We start from the raw sequence: 23,067 nt of genomic DNA on the forward strand, positions 1-23,067 counted from the left end.
ATATCACTATACTCATCATACACATGGAAAACTGAAAATATAACCTGAAGATTTATTTCCCTGTTCCTCCTAAATTTCAATTGCACTCGAGTACTTTATACTGCTCAGTTACTCCATCAGTGACAGGTGCTCAGCTTACAAGTATTATAATGTCAGTGCCAAAATTAATTAGGGTAAAAACAAACAGACAATGTAAAACAGTTTGATTAAGTATAAATCCCTACAGAATCCTCAAAGCTACTGGGAGAAGAAAATAAATAAGATAGACACATTTAACTTTTGATTTAATATGGTAATAAGTTATTTTGATAAATACAAATTCAAACTCAAGTATTTTTGATTTCATAGAGGTAAATAGCACCCTGTCACCAAGAACATCAGCAAACAGTAAGTTCTACATATTTCTCCTGTTAAATATCTACCATTGTATTCTTTAATAACCTCATAGTGAGCAAAGGTTGAACAGATCTTTTCCCCATCTGACTGACATTGCTCATACATCAGTGCTTCCTAGCTTCCAAATTCATGAGTCTACCCTGTGTCTCACTGTTTGTCTGTATCAGTCTTCTGGGAACTATTACCTGTGTTAACTCACTCCAGATGATGCTGAGAAAGGGGACACCCAGAACTCACACTCTTGGGCAGAAACAAGAAGCGAACTGTGTTGTGCTGTTCACAGCATCGTCCATGGCTCACATGGCTGAGTACTACTTAATGCACACTCTACATGAGCCAGCTGCAGACATAAGCCTGGCACGCAGAAGCCTGAAGCAAGTCAGCCTGTCTCAAAAACAACAAAGAAAGTGTAGTTCAAGTCGTAAAGGTTTTGGTTTTGTTTTTTGGGATAAAAATTACATGTCTATCATCACTTTTGAAAGTAAACTCTTGGAATTCTCACTTCAAATCCTGTAACCTGCTTAGATGTTTAATTATTGAAATGCTTTCTTCAGGGAAGGAGATGAAGGGTTAATTCACATTGGTCTTAAACTATTAGTCTTCTTGCCACAGCTTCCTGAATGCTAGAAAAGTGTGTACTACCACGCCTGGTCCTGGAAGAAATATCTTTAAGACATGTATGGAGCTAGGTGAGGTGGTCCATACCTTTAATCTCAGCACTCAGATCACTGAGAGTTCCAGGCTAGGCAACACCACATAGTGAGACCCGGGGATGGGGGGGATGTGGATGACAGATTGGGGGGGGGGGACACACACTACAAATATGGTACATAAGAAGTAAATCTCACTTCAAGCAATGACCAGTATAAAAACACCAGTGACAGTAACACTCTTTTTTTTTTGTCATGGCATAAAATACACATAAAATTGGAGGCTATTTTAAAAGCACTATCTTTGAATGCTTTCAATTTGGAAATCACATCATGAAGAACTCAATGAGTGCTGGAGAAGCAGCTTCACAGAGCCCTTGCCTGGAGTGTATAAGGCACTGACCTCCAGCAGAGCAAAACTACAAACTAAAAATACAGAGATTATAAATGTGGGTTGGGATGAATCTAAAGCTGATAATGTTGCTGGGTTTACTTATTAAGTCAGTTGCTTTCACCCAGATAACAGACAGTGAGAATACACTGGGTAGGGAGTCAAGAATCTATCCCAGGTAAATTCTTCTGCAGCCCAGTCTGGTTTTGAACTCCTGATCCTCCCCGTCCAAGCTTCCTGAGCTCTGAAATTACAAGTGTGGGTTACAATACCCAGGCTGTGGCTCAAGAATCATAAATGACAGGACTGAAAAGCATGGAGGACTCATTGACTCACAATCTGTGAAACTTTCCCAGCATGATTAATTTTAAACTATGCACATCCTCCAACTCTTCCAGTCTGTCAACATAGTTGCTTTTCTGATTACACATTAACTAGAAATTAGGTTCAACAGTCCTTCCTTCAATCACCTGGTAAAGATGTCAAGTGTCAAGCCTTTTTGCCACCTGGGCTGCCCTCTACTGGATAACTTAAGACACTGAGACAAGTCAGTGCACTTGGTTTCACAAAGCAACACAGATAAATGTAGTCAGTTCCTATGCAAACAGAGGTTCCCTGAATAAGTTAAAAAAGAAAAATACCTCAAAATACTAACTGTCCTGCAAATTAGTTTTTACCATGGAAACACAGTACCAACCCCACAAGTAAATAACATGTGGCATCCTGAGAATCCACAATAGATAAGAGTTCTAGTCTCCTTTCTAACCTTGAAGGCAGATCTGAAACAGGAATGTGTGGGGGGTAATGGGCACACTAATCTTTCATGATGATTTTATGGTCACACAAATCTCATTTTTAGTCCATTTACTCCATGATGCTTTCTTACACATAAGCACATAAGCACAGCTTATAGCAGATTCATGCTGAGTATTTGATAGCCATTAAGTCTCTCCACACAGCATCAAAACTTCTCTGAGCCTTTTCTTCTGTGAAAATATCAAGTTGTTCATCTATGGCTCATCCCCATGCCTGTGATTTGCAGTAATGTAGGACCAGTTTACCATCACTGCCAAAACACTACAAAAAGAAAATGACAACATATTAAACAGTAATCTTTTTAGATTAAGAAAGAGTTCTATATAACACACTACCTTTTCCAAAAGATGACTCTATCACACATACACATGTTTAACAAAACCAGTGTACCTTGAGTATGGGCTTAAATACTTTCACTGCCTTCAGGACATCTCTGATCATAAGGTATTTTCAGCTCTTTCCTGGCAGTGCTACTGTATCTATTAATGATTGTTGCCATGAAGCAGCCATGAAGCAGCATTGTTGAATGAATAAGGTCATTCTAATGCACTTTTATCCACGTTTTTGAAGTCAGGTCTCAGTTACAGACAGTAATGAACAATGCAGAAGTGACATAGATTAGACAAAATTTCTAGAGAAAGCAAATGATGACTTTTAAATAGAACTTATCCCTTGATTGTTTACACTTAACTTATTAAGACCCTACTATGTTAAAGGTGTTCATGATATGAGAATAAGGTTCTCTTCTCCCATCGATAGTTAAGAGTACGCTACCTCTTAAAGATGTAAACCAATAATCCACACATAATACACATGATACCCGTGGAGGGAGGTTACTCACCTCATATAGAGTTCCAACTTCTTGGTCTGGGGAAGGGGCAAAGGATTGGTTCACATAAATAAACTATGGGGAAGAAAAAAACAGATTCAAAATGGTATCCTTTCTGTAACTAAGACAGTTTTAAAATGTGGTGTGTGCATGTGTGTCTGTGCCAGAGGTCAAAATGGGTATCCTTGATGGCTCTCTTGCCTTATTTGTGTGAGTCTGAGCCCGGAGCTCATCAAAGGCTAGTCTGGCTGGTCAGTGAGATCCAGAGTCTGCCCATCTACCCTACAGGGCACTGGGGTTACATAAACCAGCACAAGGCCCTGAGACTATGGAGGTGCTGCGGTCTTCATCTTTGTGGGAGAAAGGCAGTTCCCTAGATAAATACATTTAAGCAGTTTTTCACAAATAGTTTTTGGAAGGATATTCAAACACTATATTAACAAAATACCTACTTGGCATAGTAGCTCCTGACTGTAATCCCAGAAGATGAGTTTAAGATTGCTCATTAGTTCAGGGCCAGCCTGGGCTATACAGCGAAGACTACTCCAAAAGAAGAAAAATATCCCACTGAGCCACAATATAAGATAAAATGTGAAATAAGATAAAATTATTTCACATATGCAGGTAAAAAAAAAAAAAAAAAACCAAACATTTGATACTGGGCATTTTTCCTTGGTTATGTTTCAAACAGTTTTCTCCTTTCTTTTGACCTTTACTATTTTTGAAAAATTTCAGGGGTACTGAGTTTCAAGCTGGACAATATTAGTGAATTACTTACAGGGGAAAAAAAAAAATCATTGTTCCAGACTTTAGTTTAATCTGTTTTAAATTAAAATATTTCTACTGATTAAAAAATTCCTAAAGATATTAAAATAGAGGTCATAGTGCCAGAGAGGCCTTTGATCAACTTCTTTTTTAGAAAACAGAAGAAAATTGGCAGGTAAAATTAACCTCAAAATCTAAGGTTAAATACTCTAGGTTTAACAATCTTCTCTCTCTCTCTCTTTTAAAGAAACAGTATGAGAACAGCTAGTCAACAGGTATTATTTATTGCAACAACAAATATTGGTTAAGTTTTTACAAACTGGAAAGCAGTTACAGTAAAAATAAACATGATTTTAAAGGCTTGGTATTAAGCACACTTCCTGCCAAACCGATGACCTGAGATAAATTCCAGAAACACGGTGGACCAAGAATCTACACCTAAGCATTGTTCTCTGACCTCTGCATGTACAATCTAACTCCCACCAGAGCTAAACATAATAAAAACATTACTGTATCAGAGAGCAAAGTGCTTGTAAATTTATTTCATTTCAGACCTCCTAAAGATAAGGTACAGAGACAAAAGCAATGTGTAGCTTTGTAAGTACATGTGTTACTCATGGTTGCCTTGGAACTATTGTGAATTTTTAATAGGCAAACAATCATTATTGTTTTCATACCAACTGCTCCGAGGCCACAAGTTTAAGGAACTTCTTGATGAAGTCAATGAGTCCTTGGATGGTTCGGGTTCGCTCTACAGCCCATTTCTTTGTTTTCATTATAGGGGTATCTCCTACAGCCTTTAGCAGGATGTCAACTTAAAAAAAAAAAAACAAAAAACTGTATTGAAACATCTGATGAGAACATGATGTGAAACAATTCAGAAAACAAACGTTTTATCTACATATTTTATGTAATTATTATCCTGGAGCTATGTCAGAGATATAAAATTAGACTCTTCTTCACTATTTTCTCCCTTGAGCCTATAAAGTTCTTCCTGTGGGATTAATCTCTAAGACATGTTTTGACACAACAGTATTCTAAAGATAAGAAATTGATCTAGTCCTGATATAAAATAATACCCAATGCCAAGAAAAAGACTCATGCATTTTCCCTACCAAACTGGTGGTAAAAACAGGTGGTAGTGCAGGTGATGCTGCTGTTGCCACAGTAACATGGCATAACTTTCTGGAGAGCAATATGGTAATACATATCTGACACTTGAAGATACACCTGACTCAATAATATGCTACTAAAATCTAACATAGCTTGAAATCTATAAAGATTCACTTAGAAGGATGCCACCTTTACCAAAGCATTTATTTTTACAGGAAAACAAACAGTAAATGTATATATTCAACACATACATGTAGATGCGATTAAAATATGAGATGTTTTATGGCAGAATTTATAGAGAAGGACACATATTCCAAGCTGAGTCCAAACTGTGGCTCTCTCTCTTGTACAGCTACAAGCACTGTCAACTTTAGTCTCAAGTCCCTGTGACAGCAGCTACCTCACAGGTTGATAGGAGGGTTGAGTCAGTTAATGTATGTTCACAACAGTACCCAGACCATAACTTACACTAACAGAACCTGAAGATAATTAAATAGTTGTTCGAAAACATAATAAAAGCAGTTATTAGTTTAAGAAGTTGGCAAAATGTGCAAAATAGGAAAACTATGCATATAACTCTGTAACTTCATTAACTATCAAACACACATTCACATTAGTATAGAGTATCTATCAAAATGTTACTTCATAGTAGTGACATAGGTTTTTGTAAATACTAAATTTTCTATAAAGAAAAAACTATTACTATTTAAAAAATACAACTAGGGGCCCAAAAGATGTTTCAAAGACAGCAGTAATGTGCCAGTGATTCAAAACAGATCTGCGAACCATGACCCGCGAACCATGACCGATCTAATGAGGGTCATTTCCCTTTAAGAGACACCTATGACCAAAGCCCCCCTGAAAGCAGAACTGTATGATTGCTATCACACTCTTGTCCCATTTGTTCTGGTATTTAAAGTTGGGATCAACTTATTCAAGTTTCCTTCTGGATACTTGGTGACACACGCTGTTCATCCTAGCACTTAGGAGACAGAGGCTGGTGGATCTCTGGGAGTTTAAGGCCTACAGAGCAGTTCCAGATCAAGTTTCCTCCTGAAATGACATACAGGTGCCTAGATCACATGATGTAGCTCATATCCTGGAAAAGAGCTATATAAGTGTCCTTTCAGTTATTTGGGGAATAAGTATGACTTAGGAAGGCAGAGAGGTGATTTTGGTTAGCCTATCTTTCATACCTTCCTCCCCAGTTCCCTCAACCCCCTGGAGCAATCAATAACTCGGCAGCAATTAGGCACTGAATTATACTATTGAAGAAAGAGGAGCCAGAGGGCAAGAAGCCAGAGACACAGTAATTATATAGTAATTACAGCTGTAGTCTTAGCTCCCAAAATGACTTGTACTCAGAACCCTGATTACACATTAGAATCAACTGGAGAACAGTTAATTTACACAGCAATTAAATTGAAATCTTTTTGCAAAGTAGGACCTTAGCAGTGGCATTCAAAAGCTTGGCCAGGGAAGCCTGTAATACTGTGCCACCAGGGTCAAAACCTGTCTGTTTCAGCAAACCTCCTTCTGCAAATTCAGTGGGAATGTGAAATATCTGATCATCATATTGTCTACAAAAGGATAAAAAAAGAAATTTAATTTGTCAAAAAATAATAAGAGATAGAAGAAAAAGAAAACTACGGAGATCCAAACACAGTCATCTCAGGCAACATCTTGGATTATGGGTCATTTTCTAGTTTGTTTTTCTTATTGCAGTCATCAGTGTGAAGAACTAAAATTTTGACTTAGACAGCTGATTTTTTTTTTTTTTGGTGTGTGTGTGTGTGTGTGTGTGTGTGTGTGTGTGTGTGTGCGCGCTGTGCTGGTCTTGAACTCACAGAGTTCTGCTTGCCTCAGGCTTCTGAGTGTGGGATTAAAAGAGTGATTCACCACTCTCAGCATGATGGCTTCCATCTGAAAGAAAACCTTTGAAAGTCAGCTTGATACAGCTAACTGTCCAACTACTCAGTACAGCATATATACATGGCAGATTTCCTCCAAACACAGAGTCAGTCTGTTTTCTTTCTTTCTTGATGAGCTGGGGATTGAACCCCTAGAGCTGCCACAGAGTTCTACTACTTATCTACACACACCTGCATCCCCCAGGAGCATCGCTGAGAGAAAATTCTCCTCCCATGCAGCACAAACAAGTCAGTGAGATAAGGAACAGAAAACACAACCTGTCTACATTTAATGTCTCTGAAAGGAGAACAATTAAGGACAAGGTCGGTATACCTTTCCCATTGGCATATATTTGCTGATTTTTCTTATAGTCAACTCTAACTTTACAGCGTTCAGGGAAAATTATCCTGAATCCCCTTACTTTCCCGTGGCAAACACATTCCTGACACACCAGAGGATGAGGACAGCTAAAGGAATTCAATGATGTACAAAGTCATGGCCCCCATCTCAAATAAAAAGTTACCCAAAAGGCAACACCAATACCTTTAGTTTTCCCTTGCCATTCTGCTAAAATTCCATTTTTCTTTTCTTTTCTTTCTTTGTTCTAAGTAACGAATTCATATCCAGTTGGAGGCGGGAGCCAATAGGGAACTCGTCAGAATTCGTGGTTTGTAACCCACATATTGCTCCTGTCACCTTCAATGTTTATTCCAGTAGTCTTGTGTTAAGTACCTGGAGCTACCGAGCTCACTTGGCTCCCACCTTCAAAGTGCTCGAAGCCTGACTGCCTTAAAGACCAGACGACGTAAAAGGTGCGAAGGATGGCGAACCCGGGTACCACCCGGATCACCTAGGCACCCAAAAGGCGTGAACACCTAAGTACTTCTGCTCCATTTTAAAAGGCGAAGTGTGCCTGTGGGACGCGCCCTTCTCTAGCTTTTGCTTCTTTACCGGCCGCCACTCTTAGAAACGCCAGTAAATCTGCCTCCGCCCACAAACGGATGTTGACATTACTTTTCTTCTTGGTGTCACCGGGAGGTTCGTCCGTTCCTGGCGAGACTGCAGCTGAAGACGGGGGCTCTGGGGTGGCTGTTTCAGGGGAGAGCTCCGAAAGGCTCTCGCCGCCGGCCGCGGCCGCTGAAGAAGGGAGCTGCAGCCCGGCCTCAGGGTCTTCCGCCATCTTGCTCGCTGGGCGGAAGTGACGTACCCGGAGCAGAGGGCGGGCCCTGCTCCACGGAGGGTCGCAAAGCAGGCACCGGGAGGGGGTGCTCGGGCTAGCAGTGGTCTGTGGGGTGTCTGGAGAGCAGCACACGTAGATGCTCTGTTGGGAACACAGTATTTCCGTAAAGCACCGAGTGTCATTAGGTCTCGGCGAGCTTCCGCGGTGCTTCCGTGATGAGCCTCCGCTCGCCACCAGATGAGCAAGTAACACCCCCGCCTCCCGCAAGTTGGTTCCGGCCCGGAGGCGCTTCCGTTTCCTTCCGGCCTGCCCCGCCCAGGTCCCGCCTCCAGGCCCCGCCCCACAGCGCGGGAGCGCGCGCGCGCGTGCGGGAGGGGGCGGGTGGGGAAGCCGTGGCTGCAAGCTCCCGGAGGCGAGGCTCGCGCGCCCGCCCCCGCCCTGGCCCCAGCGCCCACCCGGTCGGCCCGGCCCAGCCATGATCAAGGCCATCCTCATCTTCAACAACCACGGGAAGCCACGGCTCTCCAAGTTCTACCAGCCCTATGTGAGTATGCCCCTGCCGCGGACCCGGGAGAGGGCGAGCGCCGGCGCGGGGCAGCCAGCGCCCCGCGGCTTCCCCAGAACGACCCTCGCGACGCCGCGGCCCTCCCCGCGTCCGACCCTTCGCCCCGCCGCCTGTCAGCTCGGGCGCTGGGAGCCGCTTGCCACTCCCCGCCGGCCGCTCGCCGCCCGTGGGCGAGGCGGTTTGTCCGCCGCGAGGGGCGCTGCCCACCTGCCCGGCACCTCAGCCCCACGCGGCGGCCGAGCCGCTGTTTCCTGCCGGGCGCCGAGCCCCGGCTCCCGGTCCCACTCCCCAGCCTGGCCAGGTGGATTGCTTTCTGTCGCCCGGGGACAGATGGGCCACTGTGTCCGCCCTAATCCCCTGCGAGCTCAGCAACTTTGGCTCGCCGCACGCCCTGGCCACTGTGTCCAGTGTGTTTCCATATGGGAGCATCGGAAGCCCCGTGTGACTTCCAGGTGGCCGTTGGGGGGGAAGTTAAGTGGGGACCTGACGTGGCTGTTGGGCTTTTAACCTGCTGTCTTGAATTTACTCCGGAAATAACTGGCAGCGTGACACGTTGACCCATCAGAGAGGGACTCTGTATCTCAGAGTCAACGATTTCATTTTGGTGAGGCTTTTCCTATTTAAACCAAAACATAAGGGCATTTGCCCTGAGTTTTAGTTTCAACGAAGTAGCTTCTGTGAAAGTTCTCTTCTAGAACTGTGAACATTGTTTAACATTGCTAGGAGCAGATGACTTTAAAGTCGCGACGATAATTGATAAATCATCAAGGAGAGGGAATAGGTTCCTATGCCTCACCTGAGGGCAACACTCATCCTGGGTCATCCTCTGAGCTTTCTGTCATATGTAGGCTGAATGTGAGCTCTGCAGCTCTCGTGCTGTCTTGGCGTTTTGCTTATAGCCGGACATGGACTTTGAATTTAGTGTTGAAAATGTGCCAACACCAACACTTTATGCGGATGGCCCCAGATGGAAATTATTCCTGCCATTAAAAATGAGACGTGAAAATGTCACTTTGCCTAAAGTGATAATGCAGTCTGTGGAGGTGTCGGTTGACGTGAGAAACGAAGCTGCTTTGCTTTTCCTGATGATACAGAACACTTTGCTCTACTTTTGTGTGGCTTTTAGTGTAGTATAACTCAAACGCTAATAGTCTGTTTAAAAAGTAGATTATTCTTGAATCCAAAATAAAATTCCAGTTGTTCCTTCTGAGGAAAACAGTGCCATTAACTTGACATTACCCGATTGCCTAAAATGTTAACTAGCCCTTGTTGAGTCCGTTTGCTGTGTAGAAAAGCTATGTTCCGATAATGAAATCACATCGAAGAGGTTTTTTTTCCCTTCCCACATTTAAATTTAGTAATTGGTCTGACCTGGTAATGAAGGCCTGAAATTCCAGCTACCAGAAAGTTGAGACAGAAGCATGAAGGTCAAGACCTGGGCTATGAGTTCAAGGCTGCCTGTACAATTTAATGAGACCCTGTCTCAACATAAAAAGTGATAGTGTGTCTCATGTCCACAAGATCCTAGCTTCAGTCCCTACTGTTATAAAATTAATTATTAAACATTATAGGTCCCTTAGCTAATCCATAATTTCATGGTAATCACTATTATAGGTAGATTTAACCATATGAAATATGAATTTAACTTGGAAATCTAGAAATATGACTTCCTCTTGTCCAACAGTGGAGCAGAGCTGTCTTTTACCTTTAATTATTAGGTAGTAGTGAAGGTTAATTTGAGCAAAGTTGTGCGGCTGAAGCATGATTTTGGTCATTGTTTGAGAGACAGTGCTGCTGCAGACTTCAAGCTGGAAGGTATTTAAAAGGATGCTGCCTTTCTAAAGATGGTACACCTGATGTTTCTCCATGTCAGTAGTTAGAAATTGGATTTTCCAAACCATGTGCTAAATTGAGTTGTCTTTCAGAAATAATTGAAAATAATCTATTTCATTGCCTCTTCCACTAGACTAACTCTTGTGAGGGCAGATACTATGTTTTGTTAATTTATTCCATTGTCAGTTTGTTGTCAAATGTTTACTTCATGTCTGCCACATGTAGGCACTGTAAATGAACACACATCTACTTTCTTCCTTTCTGGGGGTGTAGACATGGCTAATAAATAGCCTATATGATATTACAGGTATTAATGGCTATAAATGATGTGGAAAAAATAAAGTATGGCAAAGTAGGGAGCGTGAGGATGATGATTTAAAATACTGCAGTCAGTTACATTGTCACCAAGAAGTAATGTTTAAGAAAGTATTGAATGTGGTAAGAAAATCAGCCTTGCAGAGATACACCTAGGGGAAAGGGCATTCCAGTCAGAGAGAAACAAGTGCACAGATGCAAAAGTTGCATGTCTAGAGAATGAACATCATTGCAAGTGAGACCGTCAGGGAAACATTGTTGGAAGTGGCATTGTATAGGTCATTCAACTGTAATCATTTTGCATTGCTTGAAATTCGTTTCTTTGTGACATGTCCCAAATCAAATTCTGGTTCTTTGCTTAGCCCAGACACCATGTACATATTTTCTAAAGGAATTTATGCTGCTGTTGCTCTTGTCTTTATTTTTTATGGTATGGTATTCTGTTTCACAGCCCATAAATCCTTGGGGCAGCCTATAGAAATTTTGTTGGAAGTTATAATATAAGCATATTTATGTTACCTCCAGCAGTCAACATTGAGTCTTTATGTCCTAAACTTTTTTAAAAAAAATTAGTTGTTGTTGTTGTTGTGTGTGTGTGTATGTGTGTATGTATGTATGTATGTATGTACATGTATATGCCTGTCTGTCTATATGTACCAGATATATACAGGTGTCTGCAGAGGTCAAGAGTGGGATCCCCTGGAACTGGATTTCAGTTGGTTGTGAGCTGCCTGAAGTAGGTGCTGGGAACCAAACTTTACCCCTCTGTAAGAGCAGTAAACACTCTTAACCAAACTCTCTCTCTAGTTCCTGTAGTAAACTCCTAATGAATTGGTGTTAAATGCATTGCTTTGGAATTTAGCTTTGGGATAAAATTTGGATTAAAATCGTTAAATTTTCTTCCAACTGTTAAAATTTAGTCCTATTTAGTTCTTCATTAAGCAGGGATTTTCAGAATCTGTCTTTAGCACAAAAGAAATGGTAGAATCATCCATTCTAGTGTAAAGTTGAAAGGAGTCTCTTAAATACTTATCAGGTCTGTCCAGAAGGCTTAGCTGGGAAGAAGGCATGTACTCCAAGCCTGATGACCTGAGTTCCATCCCCAGAACCTATGTAGTGGAAGGAAAGAACCTTCTTTCAAGTTGTCCTCTGGCCCTTTGGTGTCTCCCTCACACAAATAAATTAATAAAAATGTACTTCATTTAAAAAGAAGTATATATCCAGTAAAGTAAGTAAGATCAGTTTGCGTTAAATAAATTAAGCAATATTTAGGGATATTTCTAGGCCAACGGATCTATGCCCTGACAGGATGCTGAGGTTTAAATTCAGCATTTATGGTTAATACTAGCGGTTTGGAAATTGCTTTACTTTGATATATTTCCCTACTACTATGGGTCTTCAATCTTCATGTAGGCTTCCTTGGAATGTAACATTTACGTGGTCATCTCTACCCCTTTGTACTGTAGATTTTGTGCTACAGTAGCCTTGGTCATGCCTCTCGGTTGGTGTCATTTGTGAGACATGAAGTAACACACGTGTTTTGCTAGTCTTTGCTGAGTTAAAGTTTTGGCTCATTCTGCTAAAACAAGATACTAAGAATGGGTGGGCTGAGTACTTCCCCCTTTGTTTTGCCTGCTGTATCATTGCATAAGTTCAGAATTTGTGTGTGTGTGTGTGTGTGTGTGTGTGTGTGTGTGTGTGTGTATTCTCTCTCAAGTAATGAATGCTTAGCCATGGCAATTTGGAAACAGTAACTTTTAGTTTAATAGTTACCTAGAAATTATTTGTTTATTACTAACATTTAAATCAGATGCATTTTTAAATAGCTTTTAAACATGAAAGCAACAACAAAACCTCCTTGGGCTGTATGATTCTGTGCTATTGGTAAATCATAATATATTCTTTAGTGAGTCATGATAATAAAGTAGAAATATGAGCTGTTCTTATTTCCACAGATACTAAAGATTACCACACATTTCAAGTACAAGCAGAAACATTTCTAAACTGTAAAATGCATGAGTTACCCCAATATAGTTTTAAGTTGTATTTAAGTATTAGACTGTTTAACAACTAGAAGGGACTCTATTCTTTAAATCCTTAAAATAAGAACTTTAGAATGTGTAGTTTTTCTTTAAAACATCTTTAAGAAATTGTATCTATGCTTATTGGTTTCCTTTTTAGTGACAATATGGCAGCCTCTTGAAACTGGGCCTCAGTGCTTTTAACCACTGAGTCATCTCATCTTTCCAGCCACTCCATCTGATTTGTTTTCTTTCAGTGTCTGTTAGGATTCTTTGGGAAACCTAAACTGGGTCTTATGTGATTGATGCAAATGCTTTTGAACAATTTCTATAGGGTAACTCGTATAGAGTAGTAGACAGATTGTATCATAGATTCAGCCAAGTGAGTCACTTCTGTACAGAGTGCTTCTTGGTTTGCTTTGTGTGTCACAAAATCTAGTTATCCAAAGGCTGATTTTCCCCCCCCTTGCAGTGCAGTTCAAGTGTCTAGTTCCTATAGTTTGTCCCCTGCCCTGTCCCCTCAAAAAACAAAATGAAAACAAACAAAAAATCCCCAACAATCTGGCTAGACATAGCCAAACAAGACCAATAATAGCTTTCTTTCATCAGGATCCAAGCTTGGAAAGAGATAAAGTGGTATTGTCAGAAAGCTGGAAAACAGGAGTATGTGTTGATTAGAAAACCAAGGCTCTATTATTGTCTGTTTAAAAAGAATCTTATTGTTGGGGCTGAAGGGCTGGTTCAGCTCTAAATGCTTGTACTACCCTTCTAGAGGGCCTGAGTTTGGTTCCCAGCATTACTAGGTGACTTTCAATCCTCAGTAACTCCATTTCCAGGGGATCCAGCCCCTTCTCCTATCCTCCCCAGGCTCTGCTTGAATGTGGTATGTGTAGGCAAACCACTAATACACATAAAGCTAAATAAATCTTAATAAGTTTAAAAATAACCACATATGTTAATGTCTAGGCATTATTGTAATTTAAGAATGCATTAAGGCTGAGGAGACAACTCAGTAATAGATATAGTGATTGTCATGTAAACATGCTGATCTAGATTCAGATCTTGAGTATATATTGTAAAAAAAAAAAAAAAAAAAAAAAGTCCAATATGTGCCTCTAATCCCAGCACCAAGGAAGTAAGGACAAGAAGAACTCCAGGACTTGCTGGCTAGCCATTTGAGTTGATAGAGGAAGTTCCATGTTCAATGAAAAAACCTTTTGTCAAAGGGTATAATAGTGGTACACATACTTTGGTGGTAGCCAACAACTCTCTGTAAACTTAAGACCTACTCAACAGGAGGGATCATGCCTGATACTAGAAATCTAACCAAGTGCTATTTCTACTGAAGTCATGAATCTATAACCACTAATTTACTAAAGCAACATAATCCCTAGCAGCAATCTATAACATTTGTTCTTACAGCTACAGCTAAGTGTAGTCTTTATAAGGAAACTTCTCTTTATAGCAGACCAAGACTACAACCAATCAAAATGCAGAGTTGTGGAGCCCATTTCCAATGGCTACATCTATAAAACACTGCCACCCTTAAGATTCAGGGAACATTTCAGAAAGATTATAAGAGCCAGGAGATCAGGGAGTTTGCTGTGATATTTGTTTCCTAATAATATCAGAAGCTAACACCCATTAAAGTCTCCCCAGCATGATTGTGCAATATGAACTGAAGAAGGCTGACACCAGTGAACTGCCAAACTGGACAGAGAAAAGCCCAGGAGGTCTCAACCGTATAGAAAGAAGTGTAAGCACTGGAGGAAAACTGATAACAGGAAAGGTGGCCTCCCACAGGGAAGAGCACAACAATTTGTTGTCCAGTAGCAAATGATGAGTCCTAAAAATACACATACAGGTAGCATTATACCAACCGAACAGGCTGTGTTTAGAAATGTGTGTGTGTGTGTATATTCTTAGTGCGTGCAATAACACTTAAGAGAGAGAGAGAGAGAGAGAGAGACAGAGAGAGAGAGAGAGAGAGAGAGAGGCTGAATTTGGAGGAGAGCTGGGAGAAGTATATGGGAAGTTTGGAGGGAGGAAAGGAAGAAAAGTAATCAAATTATAATCTCAAAAGTAAAAACAAAAAGCCTTTCCTTATGCCCCTTTCCCAAGGTGACTACTTTTGTCTGGTTATCACAGCATTGTGTAAATAATGTGCTTTTGGCTAAATTTTCATTTCTAGATATGATCTATTTGGTTTTGTTATTGGAAATAATTATTTACTTCTTACAGCATTCGAGTCCCTTAAAGCTATTTCCTACTTTGGATTATGTCACTTCTCAGTGCCCACATTAGTTTTTATGGAAACCATCTTCAGCTGAGCCATGTTGTAAATTTGGTTTAGTTTTTTTTCCTTCTGACATTTTATCTTCCTTGAAGATAATTGTTTTCCCTTTGAGCTAGTTTTTTTTTTTTTTTTTTTTTTAACTTATCTCTAATTTCTGTCTCTGCCAGCATGTGTCTTCAGTTTCCTATTCATGAAGAAATCTCTTTTGGAACCTTTTTGACTAGGAGTAGTCTGCACCAATTACCTGGCAGCCATGTTTGGATTTTATTGTCTGAGGGATTCCTTTGGCCTGTTTTCTGTGTTAGATCTTCAATTGCTTGATTCTTTTGTGTGTTGGTGTATCATGGTGAAGCCAGTGACTTTTTGAGTAAATTGCAACAAGTAGATGTTTTGAGCCTCTGCTGTTCTGAAAGCCTGATTAATAAGTACATTGGAGATTGATTATGCCAGGTCAGAGGCATTTATTTCGTCACTGCATGCTATGCCTCCTTTTGGTTTCCAGTGTTGGCTTTCAGAGTCTGTAGCAATCCTGACTACTCCCTTTGTGTGTATGGTGATTACACCGATTTACCAGGAATGTATAGACTCCTTGCTATTTATTGCTGTAATTTATTGATCTTAAAATATTGCATAAAATGCTCTTGGGCCAAAGAGAGATCCTAGAGCGCCCCCACCTCCATTTGCCACAGCCCCATGGGGCCAGGTGCTGAGGGGAGCATCCCTCCACTCTGCCTACCACTCTTTCCATAAGGGCCCCAGGTTGGGTTCCCTTTCATCTGCAAGCAGCTCAGGGAGCATATCTATTTCATTCAGTTGGAGTTGGAAGAGGATTCATGTCCTACTTTTCCACTCTTACCAGAGCAGGGGGGATGCAGGCACAGTGACCTTGCTTTACTAGTTTGAATACATTCAGGTTGGAGTTGCAGCTGTGCAGCCTTTGAGTGTCACAGAGGAATCATTTACCTAGAACTGATTTCTCCATACAGAAGCTTGCAGTCTTTATGTACAGAGATGAGAAACTGGTTTTATGATCCTTTTATTAAAAGCTTGATTGAAAACTAAAATAACGTGTATTTAATTGTTGACTTTTTTCATACCTAGTTGTAATGTGATTAGAGAATATAATTTTTGTAAATCTAATCCTTTAGTGTTTGTTACTTCTTTGATTTTTTTTATAGTTTAATTATGTTTTTCTTTGACACAAAGTCTTATTGTGTAGCCAGGCTATTATCTGACTTTCTATGTAGTTCAGGGTTACCTTGAAGTTTGAACCCTCTTGCTTTGGCGTCCTACATACTTGGATTACAGGCTTGTGCCACTATTGCTGGCAATAGTTTTGTTTCTGTTACCTGTAATATATGTGCCATTAAGCGATGTTTAGTCTTGCATAGTTTTAAGTTCTGTGATAATGAATGACTATGTATCACTGTGCTACTTGCCCTTTCTGTTTCTGCTATGGACTGAAGTGTGTGTCTCCCAGATTCCCATGTTGGAGCTCCCAACCCAATGGAATGGTATCTAGAGATTGAGAAAGTATTGAGTTTAGATGAGGGCATGAGAGTGGGACCCTGTGTGGGATTAGTCCTTTCGAAAAGGTGCTGGAGAGCTTGCTTCTTCCCTCTTTCTCTGCCACATGAGGACCTAGTGAGAATGATCTCATCCACAAGCCAGGAGGAGAGCCATTGCAGCCCCCAGACATGCCACAAAGTGAATAATGCTATGTAGGCCCTCCAGTCTGCCCCTTGCTGTTGTGACAGATTGAATCAAGGCATTTTTATTTTATACATTATGATTTGGAAATTAAATGTTTAAGGATAGAAATATCACAAATTATCTGTTTCTGTGAATGGAGAATGTTTGGATTATTTTGCTTTTTAAAAGGTCATTTTTTAAAAAGCGCTTTCCTATTGGACACATTAAGAGTTTGTTATATACATGCCATTGCTGATAGTTGTTTTTTACCTCAAAAAATTGGTTTCATAGGGGTTAGAAGAGTATGAGAAGTAAAAATGTTGATTAATGAAGCTTGTGAAATGTTAGTGCTATTTACTCTTGCACTGGTGGGCTGAGAGTTTCATTGCTTCAAAATTTTGTCGAATTGTATTCCTGTGTTATTGTGGCTCCTGGGAGTGTTACCATTATTACTTTAACTGAATGTCATTGAATTAGTTTGAGGCTTAGCATCTTTATGTTTGCTTATGGGCCTTCATACTTCCTTCCTTGTGAAGTTTCTGTTCATGATTTTGCTCACATTTTTTAATGACTTGAGAAGCTAGTTCTTTGGTTGAGTTTTGAAAATATCTACTGAACCAGTTCTTGGTTTGGTGAAGGCAGGGTTTAAATGAGTACACCAGACCCAAAATAAATGATATGTAGATATTTATTAGGGAAACTTATAAAACTAATTGTAAATAACTGCTTGTGGTCTTCCTGCTCAAGAAGAAGCAGTCTCTGCCCTTTCAATGCTTTCACCACAACCCAAGAGCGAGAGCCAGCCTTATAAGGGGTCACCTCAGAACACCTGAAGCCACGCCCATAGGGTGTGACCATCATAACAAGTTCATTGGCCAAACAAGTTGCCACTACAGTTTGGGGTCTTGTTTACATAAAGATTAATATGATAGACTCATAACCTCAGTTTGTATTTTATCAAGGTTCAGTTTACCTGTAAACTTCATGCTTCTCTATTATCCCTGCACTCGAATATACCTATTCTAGCTCTGCAGTTAATCTAATATTACTTCCCTGCATATAGTTCAGCATTTGTAAAGCAGAAATCTCCAACTAGCCGCTGTGTACTTTCCCTTTTCTGTTTCTCATTTGGTTTTGAAGGTAGAAATAAGTTAACTTTCATTATAATAGTAAATTATAGTGAATTTCCCCTCTTTTCACCCCCCCCCAAAAGTTGGGTTTCGCTTCTGTAATTTGAATCTGATTTCCAAAGACACTTCCTTTTTTTTTCCACATTAAATTTACTTTTATTTTCAGAATGCCTTAAAATGCTGTTAAACCTGTAAACTTGACATATGAATTATCCTTTTTCAGAGTGAAGATACACAACAGCAAATTATTAGGGAGACTTTCCATTTGGTGTCTAAGCGAGATGAGAATGTTTGTAATTTCCTAGAAGGAGGACTGTAAGTAAAGCATTTCATGGGTATTTCTAATTTCCAATGTGTGATGAAAGTGTATACTAATAACCAATTTATGATGAAAATCTCTCATTATAGTTAAATTAGGTAAATTAATTGCTATCATTATTAGGTATAACTCTAATCTATAGACTTTTAAGGATATTCAGTCTTTGTAAAAAATTCTGTCTGAACCTTAGTGTTTTCCCCCTAATTCTTGTGTATCCTTCTAGAAAGTGTATTTTATATTTCCTGACATATAAAAATATAACCTTAAAATATTTTACTAATGAGGTCACAATGTTCATTTGCATGTTGCCTGTTTGCTTAATATTTTGTAAAATTTTGTGTGTAAATATGTCTGTAGAAATGGGATTTATCTAGTAAGGGGCTGGCTGCTAACCCTGATTACCTGAATGTGATTCCTAGAACCTACACAGTGTAAGGAAAAAATTTATTCTCACAAATTGTCATTTGACATATGTACATTCACATACACAAATAAATAAATGTAACACATTTTTTAAAAAAACCTGAAACATCATTCTTTCTCATGGATATAGTATTCTTAGGGTGAATGCATGTAAAAATTTAGATTGTTTCCTTTATTATAAAATCAAGTCTATTTTTCAGATATATCTATGTACCTAAAATCCCCCTACTATAGATTCAGCCAGTTGATGTTTTTTTAATTTTAAATGAAAAAATTTGTTTGCAAACTAAACAAATAGTGTAAATATTTCTTTCTTTTTTCTTTTTCATTGTTTGCAGTGTTAGGAATTAACCAAGGCTTCGTGCATAGTAGTCAGGTGATTTCCTACAGATGTGCATCCGTACTTTAAATGAATGGATTCTATTGAAAGCAGTTTACCTCCAAATATTTCCATAAATGCTTCCTCCCCACTTATGTAATTAATAAGCTTAATATTTTCTCATTGAGAATTAAAACTAAATATCAGTAAAACCTCATGAATGATAAGATGCATATTATATAAAAAAATGTCAAGACAACAGAAGCCATTTTTGTTTGACCATACATTGTTGTTTTTTAATCATGTGGAAAGTTTATTTGCATTTTATCAGCTAACTTGTCTTTATTTGCATTTTTAAAATGTTATATCATGCTGTAACTTGAACATGTAAATATTTATGATTTGTGGATTTTGATGTTGATCCCTCCAGACTCTAACTTTAATGACCAAGGCCACCACTTGTGATTCTTTTAAACCTCGGTAGGAATCTGATTGTCTTTGCCAAAGCTCTTGCTTTTCTCTCAGCCTTTTCTCTTATCTCACAGGCCTCTCACCTCATATAATGTATTGCACGAGGTAGAATGGTGAGAACCAGAGTGATGCAAAGAGGGCCCCGTTTGGAAGGAAATTATGCTTTGAAATTGAGATTCTTTCCTAACCATATAAAAAATGAGAAGCAACTGCCGTGCCAGAGATGAGGCTACCCATCTGTCTTTGTTGTAGTTTTGAACCTGGCTAGCCAGTTCCCTTGGTCAGATTGTTCAAATTCTTGGAAGCTCATTTTCTCCTTAAATGTTTTTGTTTTTGTTTTTGTTTTGTTTTGTTTTGTTTTTTGGTTAGCTTGCCACAAACTAGAGTAATCAGAGAGGAGGGAGCTTCAATTGAGAAAGTGCCTCCATTAGATCTAGCTGTAAGGCATTTTCTTAATTAGCCCACTGTGGGTGTTGCCATCCCTGGGCTGGTGGTCCTGAGTTCTATAACAAAGCAGACCAAGCAAGCCATGGGGAGCAAGCCAGTAAGCCCCACCTCTTCATGGCCTCTGTATCAGCTCCTTCCTTGAGGATTCTGCCCTGTTTGAGTTCCTGTCCTGACCTCCTTCAGTGGGACTTCTATGTGGAAATGTAAGCCAAGTTAACCCTTTCCTTCCTAGCTTCATTTTTGGTCATGGTATTTCATCATTGCAATAGAAACCCTAAGAAAGACAATCCCTACAAGAATTTGTATCAGTATTATATTAGACTAGTTTAAAGTGAAGTTATATTTTCAAGGCCAACTATGCACTTGACTTTGAGAGGTCCTTAGCTTTTCTGATCATTAATCTACTTTGTGACACATTCTTCAGAAGTGTGATCTTTTAAAGCAATACAAAGGACAACATACAGGGAACAGTTGTAACTGTTTCATAACCAGTCTCAGAAAGTTTAAAGTATAATACAGACTTTTAAATTAAATCCTCTCCAGACAAGTAACCTAGTATAGTAAGAATCCTTCACACACACACACACACACACACACACCCCAGATCATTTGTTTTTGCTCTTACAGGACAAGGAACTAGTATGTACTTAGAGGAGTGTGTAATTTTATTGTTATATTTATGGAAAAAGAAAAATGCCACAACCTATATTCTTGTGAATGCTCTCTTAGTTTGATTGTATATAGCCTGGTTTTAAATTAATGTTAAAGTGACCTTGAGAAGGTGAATTTGGTATTATAAACTTGACTTATTATACAGCTAAAGTGCATTTGGAAAAATATAAGATGCCTCAGATGATTCCTAAATTATTCTTTTAAAAATGCTGAATTCTAGTCAATATGAATAAAAGTATTTGATGAAAGAATTGAGTATTCATTAGCTCAGTGTTCTTACATTTAGATTTAAGAACAATGTTTTTGGAAAGCATCTTGATGCTAAGTCTGTCTAAAACTTAAGAAATACTCTTTTTTTTTTTTTCCCTAGCTGATAATCAGTCTAGCTGTGTATTTTACTGTGATCTATGAAGTTATATCTTGTAAGCACTTGCACATGCACATGCTGTGATTTTTTTTTTTTTTTTGCCTATTCCTTCAGCCTCATTGTTTACTAATCTATACTTGTCTACTGGCCTCATGTCTCCTTGAAAGTGCGTATTATCTTGATAAAAGGCTCTTTTCAGCCATTGCTACCTTACCCCTCTCTTCTCTTCATTTTTTCTGTGGCTCGCCCCTAATGTTTAGATGTCAGTCTAAATCTCTCTCTCAGTGTCGTGAAGGGAAATCCATGGATATGCCAGACCTGTCTTGGTTCTCTGTGTGACACCTTCTCCTACCTGTTAACTTTCTTGTCTCCCTACTTGTTATCAGTGGCTGACAAACCATACTTACTCAGTAAATAATGAATAACTAACTAAAATTTGGTACTGGCTTCTTTTACTTTGATATTTCTGAAGAAAATTGCTGTCTTAATTTACTTAGCTTGTAAAGTTTACTTGAATGCTATGCCATTGTTAAATTTTGTTTGATAAAAGGTTTTAACAAATGCAATTTTGCTTGTGCTAATGAAATGGTCTGCATTTTGTTCGCTACACCATTTTAATTATTCTGTTTTGTCATTTAGATTAATTGGAGGATCTGACAACAAACTGATTTATAGACATTATGCAACACTATATTTTGTCTTCTGTGTGGATTCCTCAGAAAGTGAACTTGGCATTTTAGATCTAATTCAAGTAAGTTAACAGTTGTATCTTAGCTACCTTTAGTTTTTTTTATTATATTTATTATAAACTTAAGATTAAAACTTTATAAAAAGTGTTTTGTTTGATAAGAAGTGTTCCATAGTTGATAGTAGGTAGGCATACTGCCTGACATATGCCATGTTAGAGGAAAGGTTTGTTTTGGCTCACAGTTCTGGAAGTTTCAGCCTGCCAGCTGATCCCATTACATCCAAGTCCATGGTAAAGCAGTAGCTTAGTAGAAAATCATGGCAGAGGAATGCTGCTGTCCTCATGGCAGCTGGGAAGCAGAAGGGCCAGGGACAAAAAATAATATTTCAGAGACACCTCCAATGGCCCCCTTCCTCCAACTAGGTTCCATCTCCTGATATTTTGTTTAGCTCTGAACTTGTATGTGGAGTAATTAGACTGTATCTTCATGATCCAGTTCAAACCATATCAAGGGACTAGGATTAATTACAACTGACTTCATCTGACCCTAAAGACTTACTTCTCCGAGTCTCCGGAAAAGCTTTTGTAATGTCCATAGAACCCAAGGTTAGTCATAAGAAAGAAAGAAAATGGATATTTTCTTTTTTATTTTTTGACTTTTTGAGACAGGGTTTCTCTGTGTAGCAGCCCTAACTGTCCTGGAACTAGCTCTGTAGACCAGGCTGGCCTCAAATTCTCAAATATCCACCTGCCTCTGCCTCCTGAGTACTAGGATAAAGAGTGCGCACCACCATTGCCTGGCTGAAAATGGATATTTTGAACCTCACCTGTTAATACTACTTCAATTCATTAAGTATTGCTTCACCATTGCCTTCAACCTTCACAAGTAACAAGTTGTGCATGTGTGCTTGTGTGCATGACTCTGTGTGTGTGTGTGTGTGTGTGTGTGTGTGTGTTTGCCTCTTCATATTATTCAGTCTAGAGATGTATTTGTTTCTTCCAGCATATTTTCTTTTATATATATATATATATATATATATATATATATATATATATATATATATTATATATAAAATAATTTTTTCTTATTGCATATTTTCGTTTAAAACATCTCTAGATTTCATCTGTTATTAGACTAGTCTTTCTTCTACATATTTAATTGTATGCATGAGGATTTTGCCAACAATTGTCAAGGGTTTGAGATTTCCTCCATTTACAAGCTGACCGACAAAGGATAGCTGCAGAAAATGAGACAGAAGACTTCTTGCATTACTAACAGCAAAAGTGTTATCCACAAAACACCTCAAACCATGCTGACATTTGCTTTTACTAGTCCTCAGTCTCAGAAGGGTACTGTGAAGGAGCCAGGTGATGCCTTCACCCCAGTAGCTCATCACTCAGGTGGGGGACCCCAGGCTTAGGGATCTGAAATTCTTTATAATGGGTAAATCAGGTCTG

The 23,067-nt window shown here is 39.2% G+C and overlaps 2 protein-coding genes across 5 annotated transcripts in view; one reads left to right on the plus strand and one right to left on the minus strand.

The window, feature by feature from the left end:
• Positions 1–272: 272 nt before the first annotated feature.
• On the minus strand, positions 273–8,162 carry Atg12 (autophagy related 12). The gene is made up of 4 exons (XM_051201128.1): positions 7,886–8,162; positions 4,525–4,661; positions 3,095–3,157; positions 273–2,514 (listed from the first exon to the last, which is right to left on the minus strand). Exons 1-4 carry the CDS (start codon positions 8,049–8,051, stop codon positions 2,455–2,457), a joined length of 426 nt encoding a protein of 141 aa, XP_051057085.1. The 5' UTR covers positions 8,052–8,162; the 3' UTR covers positions 273–2,454.
• Positions 8,163–8,393: 231 nt separating this feature from the next.
• The window catches only part of Ap3s1 (adaptor related protein complex 3 subunit sigma 1), a 41,849-nt gene continuing 27,175 nt past the window's right edge, over positions 8,394–23,067 (plus strand). The window contains exons 1-3 of one of the 4 annotated variants that reach the window (XM_051201126.1): positions 8,394–8,595; positions 18,127–18,218; positions 21,561–21,672. In XM_051201126.1, coding sequence (XP_051057083.1) covers positions 8,527–8,595; positions 18,127–18,218; positions 21,561–21,672 — 273 coding nt within the window. In that variant the 5' untranslated portion in view covers positions 8,394–8,526. The remainder of the gene's footprint in view (positions 8,596–18,126; positions 18,219–21,560; positions 21,673–23,067) is intronic. The other 3 variants (XR_007835562.1, XM_051201125.1, XM_051201124.1) reach the window with 3 other exon arrangements.

This window comes from Phodopus roborovskii, unplaced genomic scaffold (assembly GCF_943737965.1).
Source record: "Phodopus roborovskii unplaced genomic scaffold, PHOROB, whole genome shotgun sequence".
NCBI lineage: Eukaryota > Metazoa > Chordata > Mammalia > Rodentia > Cricetidae > Phodopus > Phodopus roborovskii.